The sequence below is a fragment of the Nuphar pumila genome, chromosome 16 (assembly GCF_984573655.1).
Source record: "Nuphar pumila chromosome 16, dmNupPumi1.hap1.1, whole genome shotgun sequence".
Classification (NCBI taxonomy): Eukaryota; Viridiplantae; Streptophyta; class Magnoliopsida; order Nymphaeales; family Nymphaeaceae; genus Nuphar; species Nuphar pumila.
In genome coordinates this window covers 4901450-4914891 of record NC_143264.1, presented here as the reverse complement: position 1 = coordinate 4914891, position 13442 = coordinate 4901450, and the positions used below count along the sequence as shown (strand labels likewise).

At 35.0% G+C, this 13442-nt stretch overlaps 1 protein-coding gene across 3 annotated transcripts in view; it reads left to right on the top strand.

Annotated features, from left to right (window-relative positions):
* LOC149812755 (sister chromatid cohesion protein PDS5 homolog A-like) overlaps positions 1–13442 on the top strand; it is a 55863-nt gene that overhangs the window by 27722 nt on the left and 14699 nt on the right. For 2 of the 3 annotated variants that reach the window (XM_089990953.1, XM_089990955.1), the window contains 11 exons: positions 49–97; positions 181–372; positions 517–699; positions 9633–9787; positions 9867–9993; positions 10123–10269; positions 10394–10453; positions 10598–10734; positions 10873–10990; positions 11172–11306; positions 11939–12141. In XM_089990953.1, coding sequence (XP_089847079.1) covers positions 49–97; positions 181–372; positions 517–699; positions 9633–9787; positions 9867–9993; positions 10123–10269; positions 10394–10453; positions 10598–10734; positions 10873–10990; positions 11172–11306; positions 11939–12141 — 1506 coding nt within the window. The remainder of the gene's footprint in view (positions 1–48; positions 98–180; positions 373–516; positions 700–9632; positions 9788–9866; positions 9994–10122; positions 10270–10393; positions 10454–10597; positions 10735–10872; positions 10991–11171; positions 11307–11938; positions 12142–13442) is intronic. The other variant, XM_089990954.1, reaches the window with a different exon arrangement.

Below are 13442 nucleotides of genomic sequence, written 5' to 3'. Positions count from 1 at the left end.
TCTAGTAGGCATTGGCCAGATTTTTAGGGGTTTCTCCTTGGATTGCAGGTTGCAGAAAGAAATGCAGAGGTACCTAACACTTAGAAAAAAATACCAGGTTTGTTAGCTCCTTTGTACATCTGATGTTGAAATGTTAAAATGCAGTGTACCACATCAAGTTATGATCTTGTTTTTATGCAGGATAATAATGCTACTGATATCCAAAAGAAAACTTTAGGGTGCACCAGGACAATGGCTCGGTCATTTAAAGATCCTTCTAAAGCAGAAGAAAATTTTCAAATCCTTAATCAATTAAAAGATGTTAATGTTTGGAAGATTCTGATGAGTCTTCTTGATGTTAAGACTAGTACTGTACAAGCTTTGGCAGCCCGTGTAGGTGTTTTTTGCTCTTCTGGTGCTTCAGTCATAGAAGTTCTATATGATTCTGAAAGCAGATAACTTGTCTCTTTTCATGTGCATCTGTAAATGAATCCACATGACTGAATATTTGTAATGCCAGCTGATACAATTTTGTAGGATGACTTGCTGAAGATCCTTGGTGAGAGACATCCATTGTTTGATTTCCTGGGCACATTGACTACCAAATATTCTTACATTCTCTTCAACAAGGAACATGTTAAAGAGATTCTTGATGAGCTTCTTCTCCACAAGTCTGCCAGAAATGAAAAACTTGTTTTATCATGCTTGAATTTACTTCTGGTATGCTGTGTTTTTTGCTCCAAATCTGTTAAAATTGTAATTCTTCGAATAATGCACTATTTTCATGAACTTTTTTGTGCTTATTTCCAGTAAATTGTTGTGCAATGTTTTTTTTCTTGACTCCTATTGACCCTGAAGGTTTTCATTGTCTGCTGCTGCAGTCACATTCCTCCAATGTTTTTCTCCATATCTAATGTTTTATTGTACCTCACCTCAACCTCAAAAAATTGTCACTTTCATTTCTTTCCATTCAAGATTTGATTGGAGTTTGAAGCTTAAGGAATATTGGGTTATAATTTGCAGTATGGACTGCAGTTCTTGAGTTCTGTAGTACAACATCAATCAGGGGGCATTTTTTTTTTCAGCCCAGAACAAGGGAAAGGCACATTTTCGTGTGAAATGGGCCTCTTTCCCATGGGCACTAAAAACGTATCCCCTGCAGGCTATGTCACATGGATATGGGGATACAGCCACTTTTATGAAGTTTCCAATATGACTTGTATATAAGAGTTATAGAATGGGAGTCGAAATGGAGTATCCATGTGATATAGCCTGCAGTTAAGCACCAATGGAGCTTCTTAATAAATAAATAAATAAACAACATATATAATTATATATATATGGTTTAATCTAACATTAAACTAGTTGCATTTAACATTAGATGGTTCAACCTTATTAAAACGACTAAAATACTCTTAAAAGCATGGTTTTAAAACCTGGTGGCTCGTCACTCGGCTCGTCCTTGAATGACTCGGTGACTCGTCCGGGTCATGTTCACTTTATATTTTTTATAAAATATATAAATGTATGTATATATTATGATTATTATCTATATTTTGTAGTATTTTACCAATATATTATATATAATATACATTATATGATATTTTTTATAATATATTTACATATATAATCATATTTTAACATATAATATACATAATATTTATATAATATTTTATATAATATATGTAATTATATATAAAATATATTATATATGTATATATATGCATGACTCGGCTGACTTGCCCATGACTCGGCCGAGTTTTGTTAAAGCTGAGTTAAACCTGGTTTTTGACCCGGTGATTGGGCGATCCGGGGCGAGTCACCAGGTCAACCCGACGAGTTTTTAAACTATGCTTAAAAGAATGACATTTTTTAAAATGCATGATTACTTTTTGGGCATTATAGGTCTTTTGAACTTGAGGGAAATGAAAAGTTAAACACCTTTTTCAAAAAAGTAACTTTATGAATCTATCAGAGTTACTTTTTTAACTTCAAAAAGTAACCATGCATTTTAAAAAAATGTCATTCTTTTAAGTGTATTTTAGTCATTTAATAAGGTTGAATTCATCTAATGTTAAATACAACTATATATATATATATACTTTTATGGTGTTGTACCACTATAAGCTATGGTTGTAGAGACTTGATTTACATGGATCTAAGCTCTAAAAGAAAAATCTAACCTTTGAATGATGTTTAGCATGTTCTATTTACTATTTTCATGTTAAAATTACTCAAATATGATGTTTTATACCATTTTTAAACCATCCTTATTTTCATGAATTGTGAGCCATTGATTTTTCACTATTTCAAAAATGAATCTTGTGGTGTATTAAACATGATAAAACCTTCAAATATAGTAAATAAACCTTGCTAAACACATCTTTACGGTTAGATCTACCATTTGATGGCTAGATCCTTACAAACAAAGGTGTGTACCACCATAAGGTATCATGGTACAGAACCACCATATATTTTCCCACATGCATATATGTATGTATATATTTTGGGTGGGGGAGTTGGTTCGCAAGAAGGGGCATCCCACACATGGCTGTGTAACAAAGGTTCACTTGCATCATTTGTTTTTTTGCTAATATGAATTCCCATTATTGCTTTTATATTATCGTCCGATTAATTTCAGGATTTTGGTTTTCTTAATGAATCTGTGCCTGGAGCATGCATTGAGTTGCTTTTAAGCTTTAGGAATTACCCTGTCAATTATTCATGGTGTATCTGAGGCAAATGAAAATGGCGACCTATGTTTCAAGTTACTAAAGATTTGGTCAGGCTAGCTTAGTCTTTGATGTTGCATGATTGTAGACCTGTCACACAGGTGACTGGGTGATACAGCAATTTCAAAAAACTTAACTGCAGGGGTGTGGAGATACCATAGTCACAAATATCGGTATCGGCTATATCTTGGCGTGGCTATTTATCGCAATATTATAGGTTTGGTGATAAATCTCGGGGCTTAAAAAATATAAAAAATAACAAAAACAAGAAAATATCATGTTTAGACAAAAAATACATAAATAATAAAAGAAAGAAGAAAAACATATTTAAAATGTGAAAAAATAAATAAAAACAGTAAAACTAATTGATAATATCGTGATAATATCATAATATTCTCGTGATAATATTGTGATATTATCAATTTGGTGATATTTTACCTATATTATCATTTGCTGAATTTCCAGCGATAATATCACAATATTTTGAAAATATCGCCGATATCTGTGACCATGGGAAATACATACATACATAAATACATACACACACAGATTATATATATATTCTCTATAGAATGCATTTGCCATTGTACAATTATTAAGTTTTTTAGGTTTTTAATGTTTTTTAAATTTGGATATTTTGGAGTCTTGGACCTATATCGCATAGGTGCGGGTGTCACAAGGGTGCTTTTGGGGTGCAGAAGCACCCATATTACATAGTTGTAGACCAAACCAAGTATGGAAGTGATGGAACATGAAACATATATCGTAGCAATTAAGCGATTACATATAAATCTTTGATCCCTTACCAAAGACCATGAAAAAACTTTTGCTCATGTATTCTCCAACATGCTGATCTTTCTTTTAATGATTCTTAGAGAAGGTCTTACACTCTTTGAATCAGGTTGCTATATGAAACGCCCCAATTTTGATGATATTGGAAACCCAAGAAAGAGTGGGAGAGGAGATTTTATTTTTTCAAGATCAACTGAGAAAATATGATCAGTGTGACTTTATCAATAGTGAAAGCTATCATATTGGGAAATCAAATTTGACTTCCTAGAAACATTTGATTCCTTCAATGGGTTAATACAATATTGATTGTTACATTTTGATTGCCCTTTTCTCAAAATGGAGCGAATCATAATGTGTTACTCTACAATGACAAATTATAATGTATTGCATAACTCAAATGATATTGAGACCATCATGTGCTTTCTCAACACCGTTGGGTCTAGAATTTCAATTATGATTTATGTCTGACTGCACTTGTGTTGTTAAAAAATGTAATATTCATATGTAATGTATTTGTAGTTCAGTTAGAAACCAGTTAGAATTAGGTTAGGATTTTTATTTGGACATGTTACTTTTTTACCATAGTCAAAAAGCAACATGTACTATTAGAGCTGTTGGGCTCCCAACGACTCTAATTAGAGTCGTTGGGGGCCCAACAACTCCCTCCAGCTCTTTCCTTTATGCTCTATAAATATGGGGCTATTCCCCTTGTAATACTTACTCTTGAGTGTGGGTTTTCCCACTTTAATGTTATATATTTTTTCTTCTCTTGTTGTGTATACTCTTTTGAGTATTTCGGTTATTGTGTGTTGAATGAACCATTCTGTTCATTGAGAGAGATCTTTTGTGACCTTCATTTGAAGCTTCGTTTGTGGGCTTCATCTTCTTTCATGGTATCAGAGCTATGGTTGTTATCAAGCGATTTATCTTGGTGCATTGGGAAACATGCCACTCTAGTTTTGAAGAAGAAGAGACGTTCTTTCTCAAGTATTTATAAAAGTGTGTTCAAGCAAAGCTTGGATGTGTGCTTGTATCTACCATTCGTGGTAGAGTATATCTCTCTTCTCTACTCTTGTTATTTTCTTCATTTTTCTCTTTATTAAGCCTTGTAAAATGGATGACAATGATAACGTCACCATTAAACCCATCAAGATTAATGATTCAAACTACATCACATGGGCTTCAATTATGAAGCACCTAATATGGGGAAAGAGGTTGTGGGGATTAGTAGATGGAACCGACTTGGAACCTAAACTAACCCTCATAAATATCGAAGGTGAGAAAGAAATACCTCTCATGGAGGTAGAAAAGATCAAAGCTATTACCACTTAAGAGAAAAAGTGGAAAGAATGGAGGATGGGACATGCCAAGATTATGTCTTGGCTCATAAGTAGCGTGAACATCAAAAAATGTTCAAGTCTTGCAAAGTTTGAACGTGCAAATGATGCGTGAGACTATCTTAATAGAATGTACTCTCTTAAAGACATTGCACACGTGTGCAATTTGCAACATTAAGTTCGAAATATGGTTCAAGGGGACAAAAATATTAGAGAATACTATAATCGTTTGTCCGAATTATGGAAAGAGTTGGCTCTTCTCGAACCAAAGTGGCATTGCCCACAAGACAGCGAACTCTGCCAAAATCAAATGAATGCGAAACACTTTTTTCAATTTGTCAATGGTCTAAGATCGGATTTTGAAGTTACTAAATCCATTCTTCTTCATCGAGGAAAGGTTCCCTCAATAGAGGATACTATAGAAGAATTGAGCATGGAGGAAAATCGATTCAAAAGTAGAGTTGCCAAAAGTGATGATGACTCGGTTCTAGCCGTATCTAAATCGGAGAATCATGTTCACACCTCCAAACTATAGAAGAACGAATGACGGAAATGATTTTGAGAAGAGAAAAGTGATTTGTTACTATTGTCGTGAGTCAGGACATGTAAAAACTTACTGTCCAAAACTAAAAAAACCATATGAAAAGAAGGTTGCTTCTTGAAGAAACCATATGAAAAGAAGGTAGTCTCTGTTGGACCTCCGCAAGAATCCAATGAATCTTCCATTAAAAGCATCTCTAGCACAACTAGTGGAGGCACCTCAACCACTGCTCAAGGGAGCGTCGCCCTCTACTGGAGCTGCAATCTCTTTCGTTAGTACCTCAAATCCAGGTAAATCTTTTTGCCTTCTTGACTCAGGTGCTTCTTTTCACATGACCCAAAATATTAATGTCTTATCTAAATGTCATAACTCAAATGGGTCAAATGTGTTTACTACTGATGGAACATCTCTTGAAATTAAAGGAATTGGGAATTTCGAAAACTCAAAAAGGTTTTGTATTACACAAGTTAGATATATTACTAAACTAAATTTAAATCTTTTATCTGTTTCACAATTAACTGACCATGGATGTAATGTTTCTTTCTCCTCTCGTGAATGTCGAGTGCAGGATCACCAGTCACTAGAGCTGATTGGGGAAGGCCATAGAGAATGAGGCTTATACTACATGGATGTTTTGGACATACCTAAGAATACATTGTGTTGTAATGTTCAAAAGGTTGACTTAGACTTATGGCACAGGAGACTTAGACATCCTAGTGTATCCAAGGCTCCAAGCTCCAATTATTTTCAAAGATGATTTTTTTTTGTAATTTTGAAACTTTTAAATGTGAAAAATGTATTCTGGGAAAAATGAAAAGATTACCATTTCAAGAAAGAACATTTGTTTCTTCTCAACCACTAGAATTAATACACTCAGATGTATGGGGCCCTGCACCTATTAGCTCCGAAGGTGACTTTATTTATTATGTAATCTTTGTAGATGATTTCATGAGACACACTTGGATCTATTTTCTTAAACACAAATCTGAAGTCTTTTCACACTTTCAAATATTTCATCAGTTAGTTAAAATTCAATTCAAAGATGATATTTCAATTTTTCGCACTGATTCAGGGAGAAAATTTTTATCTAAAGAATTTAAGGATTACTTAAACTTGCATGGCATTGTACATCAAAAATCATGCCCTTATACCCCTCAACAAAACAGGTTAGCAGAAAGAAAGCATAGGCACATTATAGAAACAACAAGAACCTTACTTATTACACATCAAGTACCAAAGGTCTTTTGGGCCGAAGCCGCATTAACAACAGTTTATCTTATCAACCGGATGCCATCATCTTCCTTGAACTACATATCTTCTGTTGAAAAACTTTTTAAACAAATCCCAGATTACTTCAGGTTAAGAGTATTTTTGGTGCAAATGCTTTGTTTTTTCAAACAAAAATCACAAATTCTCTCATTGTGCTATTTCATGTGCCTTTTTAGGGTATAAAAGTCATAAAAAAGGCTATAAATGCTTTGATCTCAGCACAAGAAAATTATACGTTTCAAGGAATGTATCCTTCCTGGAAAAAGAAAGTTTTTTTTTGAAAATATAAATTCTAAGGAAATAGATGAAAATTCTTTCCTATTAGATCTAGTTCTAGAAATTGTTGAAGATGCTATAGAAAAAAGTTTTGAAGAACAACTTGATATGACAAGTTCAGAAATTTTTAGTGACCCTTTTTATTGCATTCGGTACTCTAGGCGAGATAATTTAGAGAAACCTTAGGCTCTTGAAAAATACACTAAAGAACAAGAACAAGTATCCACTAGGAAGTCATCGAGAGTCTCTAAAGCTCCCAAAAAATTTGTGTCATACAAGTCATTTTCACCAAAGTATCAAGCCTATATTGCTTTGATACACTTCTACGTAGAACCCTCTAACTATGATACAACAAAAGAACAATCTGAATGGGTCGAAGCAATGACAGTAGAATTAAGAGCCTTAGAAAAAGCAAATACTTGGACTATCCAGGATCTTCCATCAAGAAAAAAGCCTATCAGATGTAGGTCGGTGTACAAAGTGAAAACCAAGAGTGATTACACTCTTGAAAGGTTTAAGGCTCGACTATTCCCAAGAATATGGAATAGACTATGAAGAAACGTTTGCTCCGATTCCTAGATGACCATAGTTAGGATCTTGATAGCTCTAGCATCTTCAAAGAAATGACATATATACCAAATGTATGTTAGAAACACGTTCTTTAATGGAAATCTAGTAGAAGTATATATGGAACCACCACCTAGTATTAACACTCCTAAAGGAAAGGCTCTTCGATTAAACAAAGCTTTATATGGGCTTAAGCAAGCCCCAAAAGCTTGGTATGATAGATTTAGCCAAGTTGTGATTGATTTTGGTTTTCAAATTTGTCTTACTGGCACAACGTTGTTTGTTAAGAATTCTAATGCAGGTATTATCATTCTTCTTCTCTATGTAGACGACATCATCATCACTGGAAGTAACAAGTAGGGAGTTGATAACATTGAAAAATTTCTCAAAACACATTTCAAAATCAGTGATTTGGGTTTTCTAAATTTTTTTCTTGGTATAGAAGTTGTTTATTCTTTCAGAGGCTATTTGCTAACTCAATCTAAATTTGCCATGAAAATTGTTGACAGGTCGGTATCATGGACGAAAAGCAAGTTGACACTCCTGAAGTTGTAAACATCAAAATGAAGATCGATAATGGAGATTTACTTGAAAATCCAACACCTTATAAACAATTTTTTGGAGCACTGTCTTACCTCTCTATTACCAGACCTGATATTGCACATGTCGTCCACACTACGAGTCAATTTAAGTATGCTCCTACCACTGTTCATATGGGAACCATTTTACGCATTATTCGATATATCAAAACTTTAATTTTTCGAGGACTTTTTTTGTCTGCTTCTTCCTCTTTTTATTTGACTGCTTATATTGATATAGATTGGGGAGGTGATCCCAATGATCGATACTCAACTACTGGGTTTTGTGTATTTTTAGGTGAATTATTGATTTCGTGGAGGTGTAAGAAGCAACAAAAGTCTCTCTCTCGTCAATTGAAGCTGAATACAGGGCAATGACTACAACTACTATGGAAGTAGTCTAGCTAAGGCGTTTGCTTTATGACATGGGTGTTGAAAGTACAGAAGCATCAAGACTATGTTGCGACTACAAAAGTTCTATTTATATTGCCAGCAACCGGACATTCCATGAACGCACCAAGCATATTGAAATGGATTGTCACTACGTACGAGGGGAGTTCTTACATGGCACCACTGATCTACCATATGTTTTCTCAGAATATCAACTGACAAATTTCTTTACCAAACCTCTCTCTGCTCCTAGATTTCACTTTTTCTTGGACAAACTTTCGGTTATCCAACCGTAAGTTTGAGTGGGAGTGTTAAAAAATGTAATATTCATATGTAATGTATTTGTAATTTAGTTATCTTTTTTAGTTTAGTTAGAAACCACTTAAAATTAGGTTAGGATTTTTATTTGGACATTTTTGGACATGTTACTTTTTAACCATAGTAAAAAAGCAACATGTACTATTGGAGCTGTAGAGCCATTGGGAGCCCAACAACTCCCTCCAGCTCTTTCCTTTATGCTCTATAAATATGGGGCTATTCCCCTTATAATACTTACTCTTGAGTGTGGGTTTTTGCAGTTGAATGATATATAATTTTTCTTCTCTTGTTGTGTATACTCTTTTGAGTATTTCGGTTACTGTGAGTGTGTTGAATGAACCATTGTGTTCATTGAGAGAGATCTTTTGTGAGCTTCATTTGAAGCTTTGTTTGTGGGCTTCATCTTCTTTCATGTGTGTGTGTTGTCATCTTGGTGAGTTTGACATCAGAGAATGTACCATGTAGGATAATTATAACTTGTACACCATACTGGTTCCCATTGATGTTGAGGCCATGAATTGGTGGGCTTGATATTGTCCTAGTAGGTTGTCTTCTCTGCATAGCTCAGGCCTTCCTGTGGTTGGAAACTGGTGGAGACTGCTGATTTGGTTGGATATCCCTGAACATAGGTGGATGGGTTTTAGACCTTGTTTTGCCACCACTGAACCACATCATTCTGGGTCTAGCTTGCCCAGAAACTGATGTGGTGGATGATGCTTTTATGCTTTCATGCATTCAAACATTGGTGTGTAGGTCATTTCTAGACCTGGCGTTGACCATTTAATATCACCTAGTAACTGACACTTTCCAGCCAAACTGGTGCATAATTGACCCTCTGTCATTTGCTTTTCAGATTCTTTCTAGTTTCTTTCCACCAATTTTTAGAGGAACAGAAGAGCAGCTGGTCCTTCTTCTTAAAGATGACAATGAAACAATTAAAGAAGGCATAGTGCATGTTCTTGCTAAGGCTGGTGGAGCTATCAGAGATCAACTTCCGATGTTAGCCAGGTACCACATCAATATCTGCACTTCATGAGAGTGAGCTCTTCACTTAAATCTGAGTTTGATATATTTAGTTTCATTGCAGATCAGTAGACCTTTTGTTAGAGAGACTATGCTTAGAAGGTACACGAAAACAAGCAAAGTATTCTGTGCAAGCTCTTGCTGCAATAACAATTGATGATGGCCTTAAGTCACTTTCTCTGCCTTATAAGGTTTACCTGCCCTTAATTCTTAATCATGATTTAGTCTACACCATATACCTAAATTGCATTTGAGTTCAGATGCAAGCACTCTGTTACATTAGTTCTTACATGGGGTGGTGTTTCTTACTTGAAGTTCAGCACCTGGTGGATATGCTAGAGAAAAAAACGCATCTGCCTGCCATATTACAATCTTTGGGCTATATTGCACAAATTGCTATGCCAGTATTTGAAACCAGGGAGGAAGAAATTGTGGGATTTATATCAAGCAAAATTTTGGATCACAGTGTATGCACACATAACTAAATCTTGGACATATATATATAAATATATATACACACACCCACACATATATATTATATTTCTATTGGGTATTTTTTTTCAAGCGGTGTGTTGCTTGACCCTTTATCAGATTGTAGAAAATATTTCTGGAAGAGACTGGGATGAAAGAAGTGAACAATGCTTGCTGAAGGTAAGTCTAACTGTGGAAGCCTTTGTTTTGTGATATGTAGGATGTAAAGGATATTGTGCAGTAGGTGTAGGATCTTGCACTTATTAATCTAGATAGCATCTTATCATCTAGTTAAGGTGATTAAATGTTTCTGGAAAACTGCAGATATTTGCTATTAAGACCTTGGTAAAGAGTTACTTACCTATTAAAGATGCTCACCTGCGTACTGGAATTGAAAGACTTTTGCAAGTACTTAAAGGTCTTCTTTCTTTTGGGGAGGTGTCACAGAATGTAGAATCAAGGTATACCAGTTTCTGTATGCAACTTTATGAATTTATTTCCATGCAGAATGTTACAAAGGTTTTCTGTTATGTATGTCATGCATTTCTACAAGTTGTGCAAGTTTGAAGATTTACCATTTGTTATTGTTTCCCCATCAGCATTGTTGATAGAGCTCATCTTAGACTTGCTTCCGCAAAAGCAATCCTGCGGTTGTCAAGGATCTGGGACCATAAAATACCCATTGATGTCTTTCATATGACTCTAAGAATCTCGCAGGTGCGTTCTTTCTGTTTGAAGTTTGTGCTGTTATATGGAGGACTTTGTGGACATGAGGTGCTTCAGTTTCATCTTGTGTTTGATCATGTGTTTAAAGACATGATGGTCACATCATAATTTAGTTTAAAGGTTTTGCCTTATAGTTGTTCAGATGGTTGCCTAATGTCATAATAACACCCAGGATGCATACCCACAAGTTAGGAGGCACTTCCTTGCCAAAGTGCACCAATATGTAAAAGATCGGCTTGTGGATGCAAAGTATGCTATTGCACTTCCAATGGGCATGCATGGAATGGCTGAACATGAATACAAAGAGGTCAATATTCTTTTAGATCTTTTCTCAAAAGCTTTTGGTGTCTCTCTTATGTCAGTGCATCTTATCTTTAGCATAGTAATGAAAAAGATTCCGCTATGTACGCACATAACTCCATACATACTATATATATTATGGGTAATGTATTGTTACAAATGTTTATATGCACAAATGCCTCTGGATCTCCATAGCATATGTTGTTTTGATCCAATCAGACCTCATAGATGGATTCAGCATGTCCAAAATAGTGGGGATTGGCTTTTGAATTGTGTTTGTTTGACGGAAAAACACAATTTTATGGCCCAGGAAAGTATCACACATATTGTAGGCTGTTGATTTTTGAAGCCTTATGAAAAACATGCCTATGTGTCATAATCAGAAAATTTAAGAGTGGATTCCCACTAAAAAAACATGTAGATCACATCTGTAAGGTAGTTTCATAAAAAACAAAAAAAGAAACAGAAAAAGAAAAAAAAGAAGCATTTGTACCTATAAACGACAGTAATATATATATATATATATATATATATATATATATATATATATATATATATATATAAGCATGCATCAGTGCATGTATTTATGCATAGGCTAATGTCTTTTTTATCCTTCCCATTGTGCAATTCACTCTACAGTACAGGCATCGTCTAGTGGAAACTATTGAAATGCTTTACCGTGAAGCAAGGTCACGAAAGCTTTATGCACCATCTACCCAGAACTTGCTATCAGATTATCCAGTGAATATTCTTGCATATTTTATCCATGCTCTTGCACATGATGATTCATTTCCTAACATTAATGAACAACCAAGTGCTGAAGTTTTTGCGCCAATTTTCTGGTATGGTTAATTCTTCCACCTCTCTTTAAACACAATCATTTCTTCTGAGTCATTTTGGTTTATTATAGTTGTCGTGAATAAGTCCTTAAAACAGTATTTAGTAGTTTAGAATTGAACATGGATATGCCAATCCTAACAATGTATGGATCATGGTACATTATTTTGCTAGTTATCATATGCCTCAGTTGCATTTTCATGGACAGAAAGTGTGGTACATGCATGACAAGCACATGAACAAGCAACATTACTATGTGCTGCTGTATAGATTGGGAAAATTTTCAGCATTATGAACTTGCATAAAAATGAATGACATCAATTCATGTGTTTGCAATGAATTTGATAGACCTGCAATACAAGAATATGACTTCTTTTTTGTGATCAAACTCTCAATATATGAACATAAGATATCGATAACATGTTGAAGATGTGTCTTTGCCATTTTGATGAATGGAGTATAAAACCTGTGCAATGGGACCTAAGAACGATATGCATAACCAGCTTGTTGAGTGCATATGCTGCTGAGATCAGCCAATCCTGTACCAGTAATATGAATATGTTGGTATCGGATTGAGTAGCTGGAGCATTATTTATGCAAAGTCATGCAGTGCTACTGACTCCATGTCCAAAGAAAGTAACGCTTAAGGCACCCTGTTGTGTTGAGTTAATCCACAGGAGTAACAGACCAATCTCCCCTTTGTTTATTTAATCTCTATTTGAGAAAAGGATAAAAACGAACTGTGAGATAGATGCTCTTGACATGCTTTAAATGAGATGAACCCATCCATTACTATTGAAAAGTCTTACAGCATTTGTGGCCTCCTAAGGTTATCCAGCACAATGGAAGAAAACTGTAGGTATGCCTAATAAATCAATGCAAATTTGAGATTCTAATCCAGATCGTTCCCAGACTTGTCCATCTTGTATGTGTTTGAAAATGATTTATTGTGTAATGCTACCGTAGTAGTGTTGTGAATATAAACAAGTATTTGATGCTGAACCAAGATACCAGGCTAACCTGGAATAGTTATGGCTTGATTTGACGTGACTAACAGTAGTAATTGGTCAAGTTTCATGCACCTGCACTTCTTTCCTTTTCTTTTTTTTCAGTGTTTGTGGACTGGGGTTTTCAAGTAGACCTGCGATCATATGGCTGCAGAGCTGAATGGCTGAGCACAGGCTGCTAGATCTGTCCAACTGGTTCGACTCTTCAAAATCCAGTGGGTGGTTTAAATTGTTAGCCTGATTCAAGACATTTAAGTGGCTTGGGGTTAGTTGAGATAAAAGTGACTTAGCTTGACCTG